At 36.3% G+C, this 23879-nt stretch overlaps 2 protein-coding genes and 1 long non-coding RNA gene across 6 annotated transcripts in view; 2 read left to right on the forward strand and 1 right to left on the reverse strand.

Annotated features, from left to right (window-relative positions):
• The first annotated feature begins 3317 nt into the window (after positions 1–3317).
• LOC136033468 (uncharacterized) lies at positions 3318–3800 on the forward strand. Its single transcript, XM_065714218.1, has one exon. The coding sequence runs from the start codon at positions 3318–3320 to the stop codon at positions 3798–3800; it is 483 nt and encodes a 160-aa protein (XP_065570290.1).
• Positions 3801–11460: 7660 nt separating this feature from the next.
• LOC136033855 (uncharacterized) lies at positions 11461–14747 on the forward strand. Its single transcript, XR_010619037.1, has 2 exons — positions 11461–11631; positions 14617–14747. It is a non-coding gene; the product is annotated as an uncharacterized LOC136033855 (long non-coding RNA).
• LOC136033853 (polypeptide N-acetylgalactosaminyltransferase 11-like) overlaps positions 13040–23879 on the reverse strand; it is a 48896-nt gene continuing 38056 nt past the window's right edge. For all 4 annotated transcript variants that reach the window (XM_065714815.1, XM_065714814.1, XM_065714816.1 and 1 more), the window contains exons 8-9: positions 19566–19703; positions 13040–13246 (exon numbers count right to left, since the gene is read on the reverse strand). In XM_065714815.1, coding sequence (XP_065570887.1) covers positions 13112–13246; positions 19566–19703 — 273 coding nt within the window. In that variant the 3' untranslated portion in view covers positions 13040–13111. The remainder of the gene's footprint in view (positions 13247–19565; positions 19704–23879) is intronic.

The following is a 23879-nucleotide window of genomic DNA, read 5'->3' on the forward strand; positions in this document are numbered from 1 at the left end:
GGCTATTTGAACTTCCCTTGCGAAAAACAAGTAAGCTTGGTCAAGAGACTCTCGATCAGTCGCTCTTACTATTGCGATCTATAACCCCTACTATAATCACTAACCTGAAAAGAACAAAAACAAACTTAAATTTTTTTGGACCCCTCTCTAAATAGTGTAATTATTTTGATGACTTTCCTTCATAAATTAAATTTGATACCTATAATTTTAGCTTGTGAATTTGGAGAAGAACTGTTTTCATTAAGTGACTTGGCACTGCAATGAGTTTGTATAATATTATGTTTCTAGATTGAGCCGAGTATCAAGCTCTGCTGTGAAGCCAATCAAACCGTGAACCTTGAGCCAAATACTTATCGGAATAATGAATATTGTATGTCCTTTGTATGCGTACCTTTACTTCAAGACAGTTGATAAGTCTCTCACCAAAGAGGTGCTTTCTATATAAGAAGTACAAAGAGAAAGTAAATGAAGATCAGTTTTCTTCAGGGGTTTCTGGTTTCTTTCAGACACTTGTTTTACATCAGCTAAAATAATCAAATAATATAACTGATTCGATCATAAGTGTCTTGAAATCAAAAGCTTATTTTCCTTGCTACAAATACCAAAATAATCGAAGCACGGGCTATTATAAATATAAGCGTTTAGAGGCCAATTTGACCAAATTCATAAAACAGACTGTGGGTAAAATCCAAAAAGAATTTTTGCCATTGGTTTAAAATTATTAATGTCAAAGGGTTTAATCTATCGCCAGAAAACGTTTCCTTTGAGACAATGGGATGTGTATCTAAGTTAACAAAAAGACCACATAATGCCTTTTGAATTACAGCAGCTGATTAGTCTCATTGGCCTTTAAAAATATTATTCCCATTTGAAGTGATTATAGTTTTTTGTCATTTTGGGTATTAATCCGTATTTTTAGGGGTTTCTTTGTCGCTGTATATTACCAAATCTAGAATAAAAATAGCTAATATTCTCGCAGTAAACAACGATGTTGAAATTTATACCGAAAAGTTCCGTGTCATTGTGGAAGATAGGAAAAAAGTAGAAAATCTGTATTTTTCTGGACATAGAAATTAAGTTCTTTGACCCTAAAACTCTGAAAGGCTCACATTCAAAAACTGTCACTTCATAACTCAGCACAGATTATGTGTATAGAAATAGTAACGTGCTTAAAGTAATATTTCATAATGAGCTAATAATATCATATATATTTGGGGGTTACAGCTCTGAAAACAGATGTTTCTTTCTTATGTTTGAAAGGCCGATTATAATTTTTATTAAAATCTTTATTCTTAGTTCGCCTCAAATTAATTGAGCAGTTTTCCAAAACAGTATATACTTCATATAAGCGTTTCAACCATAATTTTAAATTGAGTATTGATAATGACCCGCTATTTAATGGTATTGCAGAGTACTATTTGTTTGAAGAATGCAATTATTTTGTGTATCTATATTTTTAGATGCTAGTCTGACATATCCAAGTTCCCCTACTAAGTTGTTCAAAACAATTTAATCCTTCCACTACATTAATTTATGTTATAATAATCACACACAAAAACCACTTGTGGCAGAAGGACTCATTCTTGATACAAACTTTTCGTTCAACGATTTCGTTGCTTTGAATCATCTATAAATTTGACTTTCTCCTTCCTAGTCGTTTTTCTTGTGGCTAAACTTTTTAATAGTATATTCCAGTGTAACCAGGCTAGCCCTGTCCAATTCTCGGAGTGTAACAAGCCAGAGGAACTTATTTGTGACCATTATTATTTTTTTTTTTTAATGATATACTAAGAAGAGAAAACTTGAAGACTGAAAGCCTAATTAATATTATATTGCAAATGTTTGATATATCTGATCCTAAATCAGATGTGTAGTAGACTGTAAAGGTTCTAAAAGAAAAATATCAGAAAAAGCGATTTGCCCCCAGAGTTTCCTTTAATTTTCTTTTGTGTAAACGCAATTTTAGTTTAGCATGTCTTAAAAAGTGTGCTAAACACCCTGACCGCTCAAACAAATTCTCTACCGAAAATGAGGCTTTGACATTTGCAGTTTGAAGTTACTTGGCCAAAACATGGAATTTGACGACAAATACTATGTTTCTGTGATCTTCTAAAAAGAACCAATCAACAAAAGGACACCAGCAGCTCTAAAAACGTCATCAATCCTAAAATTAGGCTGATCACCATATATTTTTGCATCCATACCATAATCTTTGTTACGAGAGGAATGTTTTGTTATTGCAAGGACTAATTATCCGTACGTTCCTGTCCCAAGGGATGATTGATTGTGTAATTATTTGATAGTGTAAAAATAGGAAAATCGCCTAACTTACACTGTCTGTTAGTATTTTGTATTATAATTGAGATTTATATCAGGCTAATGCTCAAAGCTAGCTAAACATCAGGCACCGGAAGAAGTCATATAGGGATTACAAAGTATCTGGAAGTATAGGTAGACTCGCCAAGCTTCAAAAACTTAGCTCAAAATGTAGAAAAGCTATCAGAAACTACAACAAAGATTGCGAACGGGCTGTGGTCCATAGCACTAGCCTAGATAAGGCGAATGCTCTTGTAAAATTCTTCGCCAGCACGTTCACTGTTGACGGTGGCTATTTACCTCAACTCCAAGACTCACACCCAGGAAGCGAGCTCCACAGCATTGGCTTCGCGCCAGGAAGGGTTCTAAGAGCAATGAAGGGCATGAAAGCGTCAAAAGCACTCAATCCTGATGGCATCCCGTCCTTTATCCTGAAAGGAGTGAGAGGCGAGCTATGTAAACCTCTGGCAATACTTTTCCAAATGTCATTCGAGGAATGCAAGTTTCCTACTTCCTGGAAGCTATCCCATGTAACACCTATTTTCAAAGGAAAAAAGAAACGGAGTGACCCAGAGAATTATCGCCCGATCAGCCTTACTTCACCTTTCCTGAAAATCATGAAAAGGGTCATAGTGGAAAAGTCAAACTCGCACCTCGAATTGAACAACCTCATCTCAGATCATCAGCATGGCTTCCGTAAAAATCGTTCTACTGTTTCCCAATTTGTAGTGATACAAGACTACATCCAGTCTGCCCTGGACCGTGGGATTCCAATAGATATTATCCTAATCGATCTACTTAAGGCCTTCGTCTGAATATCCTTGCGAAAACTCATCCACTGCCTAGAAATCTATGGAATCAAGGCACAGCTAAAAAATTGGCTCTCAGCATACTTGAATGATAGGAAAATAGCAGTCAAGGTTGCAGACACACTATCCACATGGACAGATGCAACCATTGGCGTCCCACAAGGTAGTGTTCCCGTCCCAGTCTTGCTCGTCATGTACATAGACATTTGCATAAATGCCATTTCCCAAACCGACTTCGGCCTGTTTGCAGACGATACGAAGCTCCTGGGAGAAGCTAGTGCATCATCACAAATCCAAAGCGACTTGGACGCCCTGACAGAGAAGCTCGAAGAATGGCAACTTTCACCAAATGTAGCAAAATGCTCTGTCGTCCATCTTGGCCGCCAAAATCCGAAGTACTTATACAAAATGAAAGGTATCGACCTGACAAAATCTACCTGTGAAAAGGACCTAGGTGTAATTCTGAGCTTGGACCTCAAACCAGAAAAGCATATCGGCCTGGTTGTGCGTAAAGCATCAAATACTCTCTGGCTACTCACTCACTCCCTACGATACCTTGACATTCACTCAAAGATCTCAGCATACACAAGCTACGTCAGGCCACAGCTTGAATACGCCATTGTCATCTGGTTGCCATATCTCAAAAAGAATATTGACAGAATAGAACGAGTCTAGAAACGCTTTGTGAAAGGACTTCAAGGATTCAGAAACCTTCCGTAAGACGAAGCTCTAAGAAGGCTCACTCTCCATAAACTTGAGACAAGAAGAACGATCTTAGACTTAAAAACCCTCTTCAAGATAGTTCATGAGAATTTTGGGAACGTAAAAGACAAGCTTTTTCAAATAATTCCCCAAAGCAACACAAGATCGCACAGTCTACAATTGGAGCTATGAAGATGAAGATTGCAAGATCTAATTCTTACCATCATTCGTTCATACCCCGGGTCATCAGGATCTGGAACAAACTACCATTCCCAGTCGAAAAGATGAAATCACTGTAAGCCTTCTCCAATAGCCTAAACATACCATATCTCGAGACTTTCAATGTAGGGCGACTTTAAATGGCAATCGTGCCGCAGTCGATCCGCTCTTAGTCCTGCCATAACATTTTTCTTTTAAAAAGGTGTCAGTTATGTGGAAATTTTGTATTGAGAGGCGTGAGGAATAAAATTATTTATTTATTTAAACAAATAAGGGCATCATTTGGAATGAACCAACCATTTTATTGAGAATCTTTTTTGAAAATGAGCACTTATATGTACGAGTTCATGTCTAAACCTACGAAACACTGATAAATCTGCAGCTTGTACCTATAAACCACCATGTCAGACTGGAATAATGACTCAAAAATCTAAAAGTAAAATTTTGAATCGGTTGCCAAGGTAATTTGTTTTCTCACAGGCCAAAACTTCGTTTCAAACTTGTATAGGTTGACCTGTTGAACTTTTGAAATATCGTTTGATACAAGATAATATGTGTTTAAAAATAATGACTCGTCACAAGGACAAACGAGTCGAATTCATGTTTCATTGGAACGTAAACAAAAATATGATAAGATTTGTATATATATATATATATATATATATATATATATATATATATATATATATATATATATATATATATATATATATATATATATATATAGCTAAATCATCACGTCAAAATGATTAAAAGCAAAAAAAAACAAAGAGTAGAAATTATTAAGAAATTAAACCAATTATTAAAAACACAAAGAGGAGGGGAGGGAGGTAAACGAGTAAAATAGAATAAATATCAAGATAAGGGGAAACTATTGGGATGGTTTGTTAATTTCTCTTTCCCATAATGTTGTGGACTAAAGATTTTTCATACCTTGAAGTAAAGAAGCGAATAAGGGATAAGATATATGTAGGCTCAGGAACAACGTTTCTAACTTCGCATTTTTATGGAAAGGAGTATGAGACTTAACCGTTTTCAAAAATTATTTGCAGGTCTTTTTTTGGATGGATTCGTTTTTATCTGTCTCTTCCTGGGGAATACCAAAATGTGAAACTACAAGCCTGTTCGGGTAGAGGGCGAGCAAAGGGGTATACTTATTTAAATAATGAAAAGGGACGTTACTTATTAAGGAACTTGAGGAGGTAAAGCATTAGATTTGTGGAAAGCGTTTCTGAAATGGACATCCCACTTTAATTAGAAGAAATTGTGATACCAAATAATTTCAAGAATGCGAAAACTTCAGAAAGAATAGGATTAGGAAAACGGGTGAGGGTTTAAGGAAATTTACTGGCAGTACCATGGATTTACAAAGGTCGAATCTTATGTGTAAGACCGACACATCACATGCAATGTCGTTGAGGATGCTCATAGGATTCCTTATTAAGCTGTTATAGCAGGATTCTACAATTGTTTGGTCATCGACAAATCTCCATGCATCGGATAATTCCTTAATGGGGCTGCTAGGCATAACTGAAACAAAAGAGAGCTTAGGGACGGTATCTTGGTTGCTCCATTTTGGACTGGGATGGGATTGAAATTATGATTCTGAAATTTGATTTGCGATCAGTGTGAAACGAAATAGGCAGCAAGTTTCACAGGGAAAAGGTCAATATTGAATTCAGAAACGAGTTTATCATCAATACATTGTGATTATGAAGGTCAACTACGTTTGGGAGATCAATAGAAATTAGATGTAGCAAATTATTACTTTTCTAGGGTTTTCCCAACGGACTTACTACTGAACAAGGTGATGAGAAGTTGAGGTGGATTATAAGTTCCCAAATTACCTCAGATTTAAAGGAGGTATAATTTTTTCTTTTCGCCAAATATCACGGAATTCTTTAAACGAAGGGATGCGGGAGATAAGACCTCTTCAAAACCAAGCTTTCTGTCTTTTTTAAATTGATTATTAAATCCCATTCCTGTATCTTTGAAAAATGCAAATATTCGGTAATCTTGTTGAAAAGGACAGATAGAGTTTTGGAAAGGAAGTCGCTATAAGCGCTAATAAGGGAAATCGGATATCCAAAGGGCATACCCTTAATTTTCTCAGTTTTCCAATTATTTTTTCAGTCTCCAACGTGAGAATATGATCAGTTGGATCAGTATGTAGCTCATAAGAAAGTACCGGAATATTTATGACGATGAAAGCAAGGAACCCGTTAAGCACATTAGTGGTAACCTGTGGATCAGGCATATTAAAATTAAGCCGATCATGGCTCCCACCACACAACATTTTACTTTGGATTATCAATTTTTTGGTTTGCCAGTAAGCAAATCTTTAGCCTTATTTCTGCATTTTCTTTTTCATGTTTTTCTCAATTAGTAGGTCCAATCACCTTACCATGTCTGAAAGGTTTCAATTATGTATAATTGGAGTAATTTTTTGGGATAGAAAGTAAACATTCATCTTTTAGCTTTTTGTGCGAAATAGTAATGTTTCATCAAGATTAGGCAAAATATAAATATCAGATCAGTCTTTGGTATTCAATCATATACCAAAAGAAAGAAGGTTAGAGTTGGGAAGAGGACGATAAGAGCCACAGGTGATTGAAAAAGAAAGAATTGTTAAAATTTGAGAGGGAAAAAAATGGTAGCTCACACCCAAAGGGGGAAAAGCTGAAGGGGGACTGAAAAACTTAGTATTGGTCAAAAATACGTCGAGAGAGATGCCTCCCCTTGTTGTTAGTACTTTGACAATTTACTTAAGCTTAAAAAAAGAGCGAATTGAATCCATTTTAAGACCATGGGCGCCACCAACTAAAGAAACAATCCAGCATTGACATTCTCGAAAATAACAAAATCACCAATGGTTTGCAATTGCTGGATGATTTTACGTTTTATCATCCGTTTGAAACGGCGAATAATAAAGAAAAAAACAGCTAGTGCAATAATATTAAAAGGAAGATGCAGTATTATTTGATATTTAGCCAAAGCCTTCAATCATGATCAGATAGACTAGCGACTGATATTATTTTAGGGTAGAGGATACTCTTGGTAAAAAATAGAACACCAGCACCTTTTTCCGAGAGGGTGATCTGTAGGACGAGGCACCGGGAGTCTTCCTCTATAATAGCTATAATATATATTTGGTTTATTGTCAATAGCACCTCAAATTCGTTTAGCCTGTCGAAATTTAAACTTTCAGCGGTGATTTGAGAAGGACGGCATTCGTTAGGTATATATTGAAAAGGTTTTCAATTTGTGATTCTGAACAAGAATAAAGGGTGCAAGTGTGTGATGTCTTGGAGGAGGGAGGATTGGGTAAATTTTTGATATAAAGTTACCTTGACTGGAGCATGGTGATAATCTGTTAGTCAGGGGAAGCGATATAAAGAGGAAAGATAGCCCCGACCCAAGCAAGGAGGGCGGAGGTCGATAAAAGGAGCGGGAAGGATTAACCCCAGACTCGGTATTTTATGCTTACTAAATGAATACTGTTCAGTGACGTTGAAACGCTTTTTGCAAGGATACATTTCTCTAGCTGATATTGTTGGATACCACATAAATGTGGCAAATTTAACGCACGATTTTCACCTGCGTGGATAATAGTAATATGATCCTACAGGTAAGAAAGACTACTTATTTTCACTATGGGTAGAAAAAGCCAAAAAGATGACATGAGTTACCTATGAGTAACAAATCTGCTTCGGATGTTTATAGTATGTCAGGAAACTAAGAAAAAATATTAGAAATAGTTGTTGCTTAAAATGGGAGGAAGACAGATGCTAATGAAAATAAATTGGATGAATTAAGCTCTAAACTACTCTCTTTACAAACAAGGTTTTGTCGGCTCGAATCTAGTGTTACGATTCATATTAGTATTTTAAATGATAAATTCTGTACTTATCAGAATGATATCATAGCCTAAAATAAGGGGTTTCAATCCTCGCCGATTCCACTAATCAAAGTAAAATTGCAAAATCACAAATAAATGAACGTCCAACAAAGATAGGGCACACTGCATCAGCGTGTCATTTAATGATGTGGAACGTAGCTTGTGATGACAAAGAGGTAACAGGATTTTGTGGAAAAGTGATGAATGAGATAGAGCAGAATGGGATCAGTCAATTCCAAGCCTGAAAATATTATAAAGCGATAAACAGAAGAAATTTGACAAAAGGACCAAGATCGAATTGGTGAAAAAGGCTTGCAAGTTGAAGGTTAAAACGGTTCAATGAAAGTCAAATATTTTTCATAAATCATTTTCATAATATAACGATTGATATACCAACTATAGTACTAAGGAATTCAACTACCCTGCTAGACTACTGGTATTTTTATTTACATGATAAGAGACCCAAAAGTGCTGATAACTGATGCTTCGGATCATTTCAGTATTATGGTAACACAGGAGCTAAAAATCATTCAAATAAATTGTGGTCTTGTCAGAAAAAAAGTGATTCTTAATGATGATAATATGCATAGGCTGAACTATCGCCTGATCAGTAGGTGTCATATATTGGAATCTAAAAAAATAAGTGTTGATCAAAGGTTTGAAAAATTGTATAAAAAAGCTTGAGCGTTGACATATGACATATGTACTAGAGGTAAATAAGGGTAGGTTCAAAAATCCTACTCAACCTTCGATAGATGATTCCATTTTGAATTGTATTGGACAAGGCATATTCTGTATATATATATATATATATATATATATATATATATATATATATATATATATATATATATATATATATATATATATATATATATATATATATGTATATATATATATATATATATATATATAGTACCGGGATACCAACGGCTACGCGGCAGATTTTTGAATATTGATTGCTATTGTCACGTGTTTTCTAACCGAGACTGTTGTCCCAGTGAGGCAACAGGTTGACTTAAATCATTCTCCACTTCTCGCATTTTCATGTAATCTTTGGCATTGTTGTTTGTATCTCGCAATATTTCTTCCAAGAGACCCTTTCAGTATCGAGACATTTCGTGATCTAATGGATATGCAAGGTGCTCTTTAGCTGCTTCATCTGGGTAAAAGTACATTTGGCCATATGAATGTGGTTCAAAATCACCTTCAGGGGTTTGTGATAGATGTGCCACTAAACTGATTTTGTGATAAATTTGTACAGCTACTTTGAAGCTAAAACGTTATGACTATTTATGGTTTAATCATTGCTTACGTTGAATGAAGCTAAAGCAAAGCATGAGTTCAAGCGCCAGATTCGTTTGTGGAACTCTTTAGAGACCAAGTAATGCCCTATAATGGGCCAAACCAATTCATTTGGAAATTATGGAGGTAGCAGTGCAATTCAACCAAGCAGGCAGCACCCCTCAAATAAATCACCTTTGTTGGATACTTTCCTTGTGGGAAAAGGGAGGACTCCACAGTGAATGCATACAACGTTGCAAGATCCCACTTTTAATTAGCACTTGCGTAGTTTACGACATTTTGTGGGTTTTTACTGGGTTTTGCGTCACAGTTTGTTGGCGTCGAAGATTTTAATGGCGTTGTTCTTCTAACGTAATATTTCTTTCTTCTTCGCTTTCATTTTTGACTCATTCTGATACTCGCTATGTCTTGTCTCCTAACAGCACAATTTTTTGTTCTTCGCTATCATTTTCTCACGTTCTGATACTTGCCTCCACGTGTTCTCCCTACAATTCTCTTTCTTTACTTTCATTTTTGACACGTCCTGGTTCCCGCTGTTGCTTGTAGTTCTTACAGCCGTCTATCTTCTAAATGCATATTTCTTTGTTCTCGCTGTCGTATATCATCTAACCACATATTTCTTTGTTCTTCATTTTCATCTTTGATTTGTCGTAATTCTCGCTGCCATTTATGTTTTAACAGCACATTTCTTTGTTCTTCAATTTTGTTGTTGACTCGTTGTAACTGTCGTTTTCACAAGTATTTACTTTATATAGTCTAGGTTGTTCAATTTCACCCGTGCATTTACATCTCTCAGACTGTTCTCTTTATCTTGTCCCATTTAATGGTCCATTTTGTTCATTTCGAGTTTACATTTTTATCCTCTTTTGACCTTTATTGTCCTCATTTTGAGTTTGCATTAATTTGTGTTTTAGTCCTCTAGATATTATGAAACTGCTGAACATATATTTTGAAATTTAGATAACCGAATAGAAATAAATGAATTTGCGAGTTTTTAAGTTTTGTTCTATAAATTCTTCTAAAACTTTAAAAAAAATCCAATTTCCTTGCGTCTTCACTTTCAATCGATGTAACTGCTAAAAAATGTAATCTCGCCCGATTCATTGTTGATACCAGGTAGTTTTTTATTGGTGTTAGCTTGGAAAGTGATCTCTCTCCAGAAGCAACGCCTACTAGAATTGTTAAAAATACTTCAAAATTTCGAAAATAAATTCGTACATTTTGATGGCAACGCGGAGCCCAATCGTTCCAATCACCGTTTATCCGGCCCTGCGGTAATGAGTTCACTGACCTAGTTAACAAATGTTTCCGTGAAGGCATATTCCCTAGCTGCTTGGAAGGGCTAAAATCGTTCAATTTTTAAAAGTGGTGATCATACTAAACTGGGTAACTATAGACCAATGTCCTTATTGACAATATTTTCCAGGATTATTTGAAAAGTTTTTTTTCTATCGACTTACTGATTTTTTGGATATCACCCATTTTTTTTTTTATGAGAATCAGTTTAGGTTCAGAAAAGTCAAGTCAACTAAACACGCACTTCACTACCTCGCCACTACTGCTAATCATGGTCTAAATCCTTACAGCTGCCTGCACTTTTAAAAAGCACTCAATCGTGTTAATCTTAGTATTTTACTAAGCAAACTAATTAACGCCAGTGTGCAAGAAAATCACAGAGTTTTATTCGGTGTTTTTTATATGAAAGGGTACAGTGTGTCTCACTGAATGGCCAGGTACCAGATTTTAAAAATAATCACAGGGGGTGCAACAGGGCTCAACACTTGGTCCGCATTTTTCCTTGTTTATACAAAGTGTTTGCTGTGCCCCATCTACTAGCATTAGCACCCTTTTGGGAACTTTTTAGTCAAACTGAAAAAACAGCTATTCGCCGACTGTATTTCCGTTATGCGAAGTTCCTTTTAGGTATCCCTCTATGGAAGAGCAATCGACGACTTGTGTTTAGTTTTGGTATAGCGCAACCATTTGTAGTCATTGAAGAACGCCGGTCTCGCTTTATGAATACGCTAGATCGTGAAAATAGTTTACTGAGTGCTTTTTTGTTGTTGTGAGATTTATGTGAATGTATCTTTTCTTTTTCCTTCTGTTCTTTTCTTTTTTTTGTCATTATTCCATGTTAGCACCATGTGTGTCTTTTGGGAAATAAAATAATAATAATGATAAATGATATAGAAAAATGCAGCATATGGTCTTGACTTTGTTCTACCTTCGTGTTCAATAGAAATTGACGCTGGAATAAGTAAAAGCTAATTTTCATTTGCAGACGATACTTGGTTCCCAGTCACAGCGAAAAGTAACTTGATGGGAGCACTCGAGAGAGGGTTCAATGACATTTTGACTGGCTTATTGCAACTCGACTAACAGGTAATTGTTCAAAGTCATCCATAGTACTTCACGGTCGGTCAAAGCAAAAAAAAAAAAAAAATATATATCTTTCCTCTGTCGCATTTTTCGTTCTATGTATTTTTGACTCGTGCTTTCTTATTTATTCTATTGCTGTTCACTTAGGTCTAGGAGGTTTGATATTTATCTCCAGTCTCTTCGAGTTTCGAAAAACGTAGTACGGGTATTGATGAATGAATGAGGTGCTTGGAACTCTCATTTCACATTCAGGGTCTTAAAAAATTGAACTAAGGTCCAAATAATGTTCAGAGCGTTGTAGACCCACGTACTTTTAATAAATACTACTAATACTAACAACTCACCGCAGCATCAAGCCACCAGGGGCCAACACAGCTACGCTGGCTCATCCTCCATTCTAATCTACTCAAAGCCTTCTTCTTAACACTCTGTCAAGAAGTTCCATTTCCCTTGAATCTTTCCTAAAAAAAAATCCTCCCACTTAATTCGGGGACGTTCTGCTTTACGATCATCCGCACATTTGGCAATCTGTCATCCTTCATCCACACAGCGTGTCTTATCAACTTCCACCTCTTTTTCATGGTAGCCCTAGAAAGCGGGATTGAACCTCATTTTTCGTGCAGTTTACTGTTTGAGTCGGGTATCCAAAACAATCCGTGGACGATTTCTTTGGAAAACATCTAATAAATCATCCCCCGTCTTTCGGAGCACCCAGGTTTCAGAACAATATTTGACCTCTGTCATCACTGTAGCTTCCAATATTCCAATCTTGGTTTGTAGAATTATCTTCCTATTCTTTAAATTTTTTTCAACTATGAAAAAACACCCTGGACCTTGGTTATTCTGCTTTAAACGTCTTCATTGCACCCACTGTCTTTACTAGTAATACTACTTAGGCACGCCTAAGTGAAGTTGTCCACTTGATCGATCTTCTCGTTACCCAACATCACCTTTTCATCTTTATTTAGTCTTAGTTCTTAGTGTTTTAGTCTTCATAACATTAATTTTCAAACCTACTTTATGTTATGTATGGCTGTTATTATTCTCTAAATTATATCTTTTCCCCCCTTTTGGACAGTCTAAGACAAATTTGCATGTTTTGATTCCTTTTTTATATCCACTTGTGAATGCAGTTTATGCATTGTAATCCGACTTAGTGGGATTACAATAACTATACAACTCTTTATGTGTTTGTTCTTGCTAATATGTTTTACTTTTTGTTGTTATATTTAATTCCTTGACTTTTTTTCTAATATAGTGAGTTCCCCACGGATCTTTCTGAAGTAAAAGAAACGTTCGAAGGCCAGAGCACTGGCCCTCGTGACGGGAAGGAATTTTGGAAAAAATACCCTAAAAACAAAATAAAAAGGATGATCATCACCGAAGCTTAGAAAAGTATTACGTGTCAGGATCGAGTTTCTAATGTAAAATTTATTAACGTTAACAGAATAAAGGTAAAAATGGTTATAAAATTAAAATAATATCACAGTCTAATCAGATCCCATGAAACTTTAGCCTTACTATTGCACAGGGTCATTACAACATCAGCACCATCTCTTGGTTCTTCAATTCCTAGACATAAACCAGCAGCACTACTGTACAACGGAATGCCACCAACCTAAAAAATAATTTTATTAGATCTCTTAAAACATTCAGTAGTTCACATTCAGCGGTAGAGCTAGTTCTGATAGCACATTTGCTGCTCAACCCCCTTATCAAAATATTTTTCCGAGTTTTGAATGTTATAACTATTGTTGCCCCCACACATCCTCTTCTCCAACAGACGTGGTGGCTGAGCGTCTGATCTGCTTTCCTGTTTATATTCCAGGATAAATATAAAGATCATGGTATTCTTAAAGAGTATAGAAAAATGAAAAGAGAGGTATTTTTGGTGCTTTAAGAGGGGTTTAATTGGGATTAAAAACTGCTACCGTTGCTGATATCGCAGCATTTTCCAGTACAGCTGGAAAACTTAAAACAAGCTTAATTTTAATTCATTAAATTTTGGGTTTCAACAAAAGGTATTAATTTATTTAAAACAAACCGCAAATTTTATGAGAGTAGACAGAACCTATTGGTTTCCAACTATTATTTGGTTGACCAACTACATGTAACTGACAGGATAGGTATATTTGTGTATATCAATGTTTGCACAAATTAAAGTCTATTCTGTTTGTTTAACAGATGGGAGGATGGGATGGGCGGGGGGGGGGGGGGGGTGAAGGTCAAAAAGTTTTCCCGATTCTCACAAAAAATATGTACCCTATGGTTTTTTCAGGCCTGGCGTCTGACAGACTCCATTGATAGTAATAAAACAGTCAGGACTACGTTAGTATAGAGAACATACACAAGCGGAAATAAAATATACATAAATAGACGGTTTGTATATTAATCATTTAACTTTAGCAAGGTATAAAGCAAAATATTAAAATCCAAGACTAGAATTGCAGTATATAAGTTCAAAAGCAAAACACTTAACAAAACGCTTAATACTTAATAAGTTATTTCTGACTTACCTTGAAACTAGCCCGAGCTACAATACAAAGTAAAAAACTGTAATACACGTCTGAATCATTTCAATGATCCTACTCTCTAAACATTTTGAGTAAACAACTTTATGGTTTACATTTCGGACATTTTTAATACAAGGAAAAATACCAATTTACACTGATGCAGAAGATGGAAAATATTTTATTTTAAATATTTTATAATGCGGGTAAATATGTCCGTTATTTTGAAAAAAAAGACACCCACAAGTAAAATAAACATTAATTCTTTCTTAATTGGCTTTTCCTTGCCGAACAATAGGCAAGGGATTTAGTTCAATTAGAGTGAAAAAAAAAAGACATGGCACTAGACTTTCAATTCCTATCGCTATTCACTGATTGCACCCTTTCTAATTTCTAATATCACTCCTTGTTTTGGGTATTCTGTTTCCGGGAACAATTCCCTTTGACTTTGGGGTTTATCTTTGTCTCTCCTTTCTAGTTCTATTGGAGATCTAAATGGCCGTAAACTCAACAGGAATTCACCTCCTGCGAACGAATCTGGTTTCGTCAACCGGTGACGTTTTCTTTACGCTTTTTGAAGGTGCTTTGAATAAATGTAAATCTAGGGTAGATTTATCCTTTGTTGGTATTGAGGGAACCGAATTTCCTGTTGAAACTCCAGTTAATCTGTAATCATCCGTGTTCGGCTAACAAAGCTTCTCTCTTCTCCTAGCACAGCTTCTGTCTTCTCCTAACAAAGCTTCTCTCTTCTCCTAACAAAGCTTCTCTCTTCTCCTAACAAAGCTAGAACATGTTTTTCTTTAAGGTACGTCGAACATAAATATCAGCTTTTTCCAATATTGTGAATTTCAGGGAATACCGGTACTGAAGTATCGTGTTACATATAATCCGTCTCCATACGCCTCTCAACATGAAATAAATTTCACAAAATAGTAATGTGCATAATCAACGGCAGAAAATCTAACATACCTTTATTACGACGCAACGAAAATCTTTTTCCTTAATAAGCACGACTACAAAATGTCAAGGGCAAAACCTCTATGTTTTGTCAATGCAATATTGCGCGAAAGATCGCAATTCTTTAGCCCAACCACAGAATTCCGCCAAAACTGCTGAATTTGTAACCTCCTAACCGGTAGGTTACCTCTAAGGGACAAGCTTCACACTTCCCTGCAAAACCGATTACGTAATCTCCCACCTGGTATATTACAACCAAAGGATAGGCTTCCGCACCTTCCTCCTCAAACTCACGGCAGTTTCAAAATAATTCGCCAAAATAATCTCCAATCTGAAGATTTTGTCAAATAATGTTTTTATTTTTTTATTTTTCTCTATTTTCAATCTTAAACCAGGTAGACGAATTGCGTGTTTGTTAAGTATATTCTTTTTTTCTCTTTACCAATAAAATCTCCTTTTTTGGTCGAAAATGCCGTAGTTGTTACAATGCAATTTTCCTAGGCTTGGCTAAGCTCTCAAAATTTTAAGTCATTTAAAATGGTATTTCATTTTGTGGGTATTTTCGTAATTTATAATGGCTATAATTATAGGATGAATTAACCTATATCTTCAGAAACGCGTTTTTATAGCAGCCATCAGTATTAGAGGCTTGCAGTGTCGTTAGTCCACTACCATTGATTTTAGAAATTGGTAGAGGGGGCAAGGGAGATACTGAGTATCGTCCTTTATTCTCTAAGTAAAACGACCTAAATAAATTACGTCTTGTATGGCTATGTCCTTATAACCAACTAAGTCGTCCCTAGGGGGAGAACAATCTCTCTTGGGAATCTCCCTTAGACATCTATATTTTCACACATCTTCGGAACCCCGCGCTCAGATCTAGAGTGAGGGAGAAAACCTTCCGGCATTAACGAACAGTGGTCTTATTTATGCTCAACGAACTGGCTCAATCCCTTGACTGAGCCAATTCCATAAATTTTTAAGGAAATAAGTTACAAGTCAATAATTTGACGAACACATTACTTATTAGTATGCCGGAATATGTATTAGACACTTTGATGTTTTTTTAGAGCCGAATCCTTTACTATTTATATTTAATTGACATTCTTTTAGTTTAGCACCATCAAACACAACTAATCTAAAGCAAATTTGCATCTACTTAAAATCATAATTTTTGTTAAGGTGTCTTTCCAATTAAGGGTGAAAAATCATCTAAAACGCAATTTATTGATCAAGCTGCTATGGGTATCAGGACCTGTATCATTTTTACATAGAGCACAGGATAGGTCATGCCTGGCATCGTTTTTATTGCTTCCACAGAAGAAGTGAGACAAAGAGGAAACTGGAACCCCTTCCTATAAAATAGACTTTGAACGGCAAAAATATGTACCGTTAAACAAAATCAGACAATTGGTGGCAGCGCTTGCTACAATTTCAAACAAATACATAAAAAGAAAGTTAAGATACCCGAGTCTACACGTGACATTGGAAATATAAGAGTGTATAGGGATAATGGTATGCAAGTCTTGATCTTACAGGGGGAGTGCTGAGGCCAAAAGAAGGTCAGGCAAAAAATCAGCTTATCATAAAAATGGTAGGTTTCGGATTATCTCCAAACCCATAATTTACCACCCAGACATGTCCAATTTTGTAAACTTGAAATCTTCGGAAAAGAAAGCCTGGTCCAAGAATTGACAGCAATGACCATAGGTCCTAGGTATTAGCGACAGCTTCACACTTCATTTTGCTTTGATACTCTCATATTATATTTCTATCCTTACACTTGCAACTAGTAAGTTCAAATATAGCTTAAATACTAACTTCGATGGAATTTACCATTTTTAGTATGTTTTTCCTTTGTTTTGCTTAAGGAGAGTCATATTGTAATCTTAGCTAGAAGATTATCATCACAAACATCAAAAACTGAAAATTCAACTTCAGTCTAAACTAGATTTACATTTCCTAGGTGACGTAAAGTGTTGCAACAACACTTTGCCGACTTCTTAAAAAAAAAGTATCCCAAAAGCAAAAATTTGGTCGGGAATCTCAGGCAGGGATTTAAAAATACTATATTAACTTTGCAGCCAGTTTAAATTTAAATGTTTATGCGTAATATACTCTAAAATGTACCAGAAACAGATAAATGTAGACAAACTGACATTAGTATCTAACACCTTGCTATAGTTTTGTCTCTTAGCTGTCAATTATTTTCCGTAAGAATTATAAAACAACATAAACGACGCACCGAAATCGCTAGTAACAGCATACGGTGGAACTTTCAAAACCAAGGATGAATTAAAACAATATAATCTTATTGAGCCTAGTTAGTACAATAAAGCTATTCGTAGCTTTTCTGAGTCATATGACATAAACTACTATAAATTCAGGAGCTACGTCACTGTGTTTTATTATTATTATTTATAGTTATTATGTAAATACTTAATTTTAAGTGACTTAATTTTGTCCTCAACTGCAGTGAAAATCAATAAAAGATGTACTAGTTATGCACAATTTTTTAACCTTTCACTCATGAAGATGACCGTGCTCTAACAAACCATCAAGAAAAAGCTTTGATTTTGTTTCTTCGCAATCGATTACCTATGAATAGTGTATCTAGGATATCGGCTAGGAAACTAATCAGTTTTCACTAGAGGGTGTAAAGTAGTATCACTAAATTTCCCTCATTAAGGCCAAATATGGTCGGGGTCACCAGAAAAAAAGGTAAACTAATTTGCACGAGTTTCTAACGTCTCATCTTTGAGAATCACCGTCCCCTAACAGCCTATCCTTACTTGCACGTCCCTCTCCGTAGCAGGCGTGGAACCGACATTCTGTATCTTCGAATGCATCGGGAGCCGATGACAGGTATGCCTACAAGAAAAATATGCTAATCCCTAATTACCGAAGATGACTATGGTATGAGAAGTGATTTTGAAAAATACATAGATTGACTGTTTAGCCAGTTGAACCTTTTTATTCGTTGGCATTGTTATGGATTAAACCTTACAACATCGTCTTACAGAGCACAAGTAGTACTATGTATCTGTTCCTAACTTCCAACATTTATATTGCTGGAGCAATTCTTTATTATAATAATTGCAAAACTACGTCCCTGTAAACTGTTTTTACTTATAATCGCTGTGTGACCAAATTGAAGACTAATTTCCTTACCCTAAATTGTACTTAAAACAAAGGAAATATAGAAAAATAATTTTTTTTTGCGCTAAAATGCATATAAGGAATCAGTAATAGGTACATCAACTAGGAAGGTCACCTAGTAGGGACTTCGAATACCAATTAGGGAGTTCCGAGCCTCTCATCGACTAAGTGAAACAATCGACATGAAATAGAATTTTTCGTACCCTCAAGTGCATCGGAAGCAAATAATTTGTATATAATAGTTTAACTAGGAAGAGATTAAAACAATCATCGCAGAGGACATATACATAACAGCCATTTGTTACAAGTTCTTCCCTTGTCTTAAAATTTGATCCAGTTTTTTTCTGATGTCTACTACAACACCGAAGTTGTTAACAACTTCTCATCCAAGTTGTTGACAGCATGCTCTAAAAGCTTTTTTAGGAGAAATCCATGTTCGTAGCAGAAATGAAACTTAATTTTGTGTACCTCTAAATGCATCAGAAGCAAATAATACGTACACCAACTAGCAAAAGATGCCAACCCTTCATCGCAAAATTGATCAAGTCATAGCAACCAACTTTTACTTACATGTCCCACCCTTGTCTTGAAACTTAAGCCTGATTTTTATAATCTGGTTAATAAAATTTTTCTGTCTTGGTTCAAAAGTAGCATTCCTTGCAGCAGGCTAAATTTCTAATACATCACTACTTAGACAAGAGCAAAGGCAAATATCGAATTTCTTTGGCGATTAAGCCAGGTAACTGTCGCATATCTTAAACATTTTTCGATTTCAGTCCAACTTAAATTTGGAACTAGGGCTTGCCTGTTAGAGCAGGGCTTTCTATTCGAAAGCAGAAACATGCCTCAATGGAACGAAAGCTTAGGTGAGTAAGATCAGATAATCATCTGACAAAACTCAACTTCAGATAGCACACTGTAGGCTCAGGCTCAATTACTAGTAAAAACCATCCTATTTTGTTCCAGGTAAGGATTATACATTTTCCCCAAATGCCGTGTGTCTCAATCCGGTCTGAGGGCCATACTTTCCGTAAATACGCGGAGGTTCGACACTTGACTACTTTCTAGCAATAAGCTGAAATCAGCGCACTAGAAAAAAACACAAACAAAAGCAAAGTATTGCTCAAACAAATAGAAAATATTGAAATTTTTACTGGGGTGGAGTTGAGTGGAAGACGGTCGAAAGGTGGGGATTTGTGCGGGTGAAAAAATCTTGATTAAAAGTTTAAAATCTAGCTAAATGCTTACATCAAAATTTAGTTATTGCTATTTTAAGAGCTAAGAGTTAAACTAAAGGAAGGAAAAATATACCTTTTCTTTGGTAGACCAACTTTGGTCACCTCCCATCAGATGACATTTATCAATTTTCGGAGCCTTATATCTATCACCCGCGGTCAAACAGTAGAAACCAGCTAGAAGTAGCTCATTTTTTGACGATTCTGTCCACCTCTGAAACACAAACAAATTAGTATACATGCCAAGAAAAACTAGACCTACGTTGCCTGGACAACGTGAAGTGTTGCGGCAACCTTTGTCCGGCTTTGCCGATTAAAGTGTTGCGAGAGCAACACTTTGGTTTTGTTTCTTCGCTATCGGTTAAATGCTGAAGTTGTCAGCCTATCGAAGCTTTTAAAACAGTATGTTCAAAGAAGAACGCAATCAGTAATCACATGATCACACCCCAGCGTTGAAAAAACAACAACAAAAGAATATTGAAAGAAAGGACTAAATTCACTTTGCAGCCGGTTGAACTTTATCCTTTTCAATCGTAGACATCGTGACGAATGGAAACTTGGAACATTATCTGATGTAATCTAGTTGGTATTATAAAGCTATCTGTAACTTTTCAGGATCAAAATACCATCAGGGACCCATAAATTTCCTGTAATGACTCGCCATCCAGGATCGCTTATTATTGGATGGCGAGTCATTACAGGAAATTTTGGGTCCCTGATTCCATAGATGTGTACCAATTTGCACAAATTTGTAGCCCCTCGTGAGCCTCCTCTAGCATCCGATTCTTACTTACAAGTCCCTCTCCCGGGATATACATCCAAGTTCACCGGAAACAAATAATCGGTACACCAACTAGCAAAAGTTCCAAACCCCTTGTCGCTGAAGTCATTGTAGCCTAACAGCCGATTATTACTTACAACTCCCCTACATGTCTTACAATCGGGAACCAAGTTGTTCTTACCATCAATTACACCAGAAACAGATAATAGATACACCAATCAGCAAAAGTTGCAAACCTCTCATTGCCAAAGATGATTATAAGCTAATAATCGACTGTTGCTTGGAAGTCCCCTACATATCTCACAATTGGTATCGGCCTATTTTTGGTTCAAGTGTGTACCTTACCACTGAAGTTGTCAACCCCTTGAAACTTTCAAACTGGTGTATGTCATGAAGGAATTTTTGTAACAAAAAATGGATGACATATACTTTGATCAGCTCATCAAGCTCTATCGATTGTCATTGAAAAAAAAATTCTATCTGTCTTAGTTCAAAAGTTGACTTTTTTGCCGGAGGCCAACTTTCTAACACCACCACTTAGAAAGGAGCAAAGGATAAGCTCTAATTTCTTTAGCAATGAGAGAACTTTTAAAGTTTAAGAGGTATATCTGATACCATTTCTCTATTGCAATCCCAAGTAGAAAAAAAAGAATGGTAAAGTCAGCTGAAATCACGAACAGAAATGGCTAGAAACAATAGATGGCAGCATTTTCGAACCCGTGGGAAAATCGCACTTTTTTGTTTCTGTAAATTTTTCTATTTATCACTCAAAGAAGATATATTGGCTGTGGGGCCGGGGAACTACCGCATATATTTAACACTTATAGATTTTAGTCCATCTTCAATTTGAAACTGGTGACTGCCTGCTTGCCTGCTAGAACGGAGCTTTCCACTCGAAAGCAGAAACATGGTTTGATGAAACGAAAGCTTGGCTGCACAACTTCAGATACTCCTCTCTGACATAGGCTATATAACTCCACTTCACTTCGCACACCATAGGCTCTGGCTCGAGGACAAGCAAAAACCATCCTTTTTGGCCCCAGGCAAGAGTTCTACGGAGCTTTCCAAAATGTAATGTCATATTCATCAATCCAGCCTGAGGTCCACACTTTCCGTAAAAACCGCACAGGTTAGACCCTTACCAGTTTCCAAGAATAAGCTGAGATCGGCGGCATAGAAAAAAAAAAAAAAAAACAAAAAAAAACCGGGACAAAACCAAAGTGTTGCTCTCGCAACACAATAAAAAGTAGAAAGTTTAAACATAATAGGAGCTTAGGAGCAACGTCTAAGAATAATTTCAGAGACTCTGGCAAAAGGTCTCTCAGCCCAAAAATAATGGGAAACTTAAAAGAGTTGGATCTCTGTCGATTTAACCAAGGAATATAAGGATTAAAACTATAAGCGCCACTAACAGTGCAGCGTTTCGTATTGTCAATTGAAAATCGAAAGTTTCAAAGACAATTGAATAATTGATATAATGAATATGCAATATTGTAGTATTTAAACTTGAAACTTTCTCCAAGCGATAATTTATCAGAATTTTTTTTTGTTCTCAATGACTATTTTAAGTCAAAACCCAGTCTACAAAAAAAAATGCTCCTTTGGTAAGCATGAAGCATCATTGCAAATATTGGCAGATGGTCCTATTGATGACTAGGGTCTGCTTTCTTTGTCCTCCTCTTCATTTTGCAGAGCCTCAAGAGACACGTATTTGAATACACAGTGGGATCAGTAACAGAGGCACGTGTATTTTACTGGGGGAAAGCAAGTGTATATGAGCTTACCATTGTATGTTTCATTTTGTCTTTATTAGCTATACCAACATAATTGGCAAGCGTCCGTACCCCCAGCCAATCACTGACCTTCAACTCCCAAAACAAGCGTTTGACATTATGCAATGGTTACCAAAAGCCAAGCAGGTCAGGCACGAACATAGGAGTTTGCTGCGGGCGAGGGATCCTTCAAAACACCAAATAAAAGGTGCATTATATCACGTAGCGTTTTTAAAAATTAAAAGCACATATAAAAACAGAGACTTACCCTATATTTCAAATTCCAAACTAAGAGCAGAGCTAAGATAAACCATTTCCAGAACCTCATCCAATGATACATAAACATTTCAATGATCATCAAGTGCCTACTATTTAGTCAGCCTTCAACTATTCGGCTGCGGAGGTAGGTTTTCAGCCTTTTCATTGAAGAAAATGATCTCTCAACACATGCTGTAGAAGTAGGAATGACATAGAATATGTAAAGTAGCATATGGACGTTAGGAGACATGCCTTGCTCACACTCAGCCAGACATTGCACTATCGTCAGGCACTCCACTTAGCCCACCAATAGTTCAAGCTCCGCTTTCACATTGGACTCCGTAATTGTTAGATCTAAGGCATACAGCTTGATCAGTCATTTTACATCTCGAATAGACTTTTACAGTAAAAGAAGGCAGATTTCCGATGATCTTCAGAATTACTTTGTGCTTTGTGAATTGAGATTCAAGGGATTATTTAAGTTAGTCCAGAATGGGATGAAAAGAGAAACTCAACTGTGAAATTCTGTGCACTTTTCTGCTGGGATATCATGTGGGATGTTGACGCCATTTCTCTTTCGTGGCATAGCAACGGTGGTTTTTGGCATATTTTTGAAAACAACTGAACCGAATTTCTCCTCCACCTTCTTCCAAATACCTTGAAACATTTCTGTCACACTTTCGATACAGGGAAAGCAGATAGCAATATCGATATTTTCTGACTGCAACAGCTTAGACAGATTCAGTGTATACCCCAGAAAAAAAAATCCATCACAATAAGCGTCACTATATAGTCCAAATTCAAGATACTATTGAGAAGACTTCTGGCTTTTGACAACACACCACGGAGTCCCAATTTGTCTCTATGTCTTCTAGGGCCTTAAAGGTCAGAAGAAACAACTTCTGATATTGGTATCGCATCGTGTCTTTCGAACCATCGAGTTACGTACATTCCTTTCAAATTGACTTCAGTGTAAGTTTTAACGATGCAGCTTTGCTTGGCAGTGAAGTAAAAGAAACTTATTGCTTCACGAATAACATTCATAGTGCTTGATATCAGGGATTTAGCTTGAGTCCATCAAAACCAAGCTCAAGGAGTGGGCGATATAGTGAACATACATGGCGATAGATATAAGCCTGGGTTCCTGATAAATACCTGCTAACGTTTGCAGCCTCATCATACCTCATCCCCTGCTTAGTTTCGTATCATCCGCCAGAATGGTGAAAAAACGATCCGATTTCAGTCAATAATCTTTGCAGTGATGAGTTGTTTCCCAATATCAACCAGTTCGTTCTGAATTTTGGAGTTGCGATACTGGGCTTTGCGTGCACTTTTCGCAACCACGTTTTCATTATTAAATCCTCTTTCATCCGACAGCGTAGGAAGGTCCGAAAAAATTCACCATTATTTACAGGCTCTACAAATGTCAATTTTTCCAAATCTTCGTCCAAACGCAGTTCTAATCCTTGCCATCCATATAACAGTATATTTTTCTGTGACGAGACAGAACTATTTTCTGTTTATTTCCATTTATTTTCTGTTCGAAGTATTCAGGACTTCCACTACAGAAGACCTTTGC

The sequence above is a fragment of the Artemia franciscana genome, chromosome 12, assembly GCF_032884065.1.
Source record: "Artemia franciscana chromosome 12, ASM3288406v1, whole genome shotgun sequence".
Taxonomy (NCBI): domain Eukaryota; kingdom Metazoa; phylum Arthropoda; class Branchiopoda; order Anostraca; family Artemiidae; genus Artemia; species Artemia franciscana.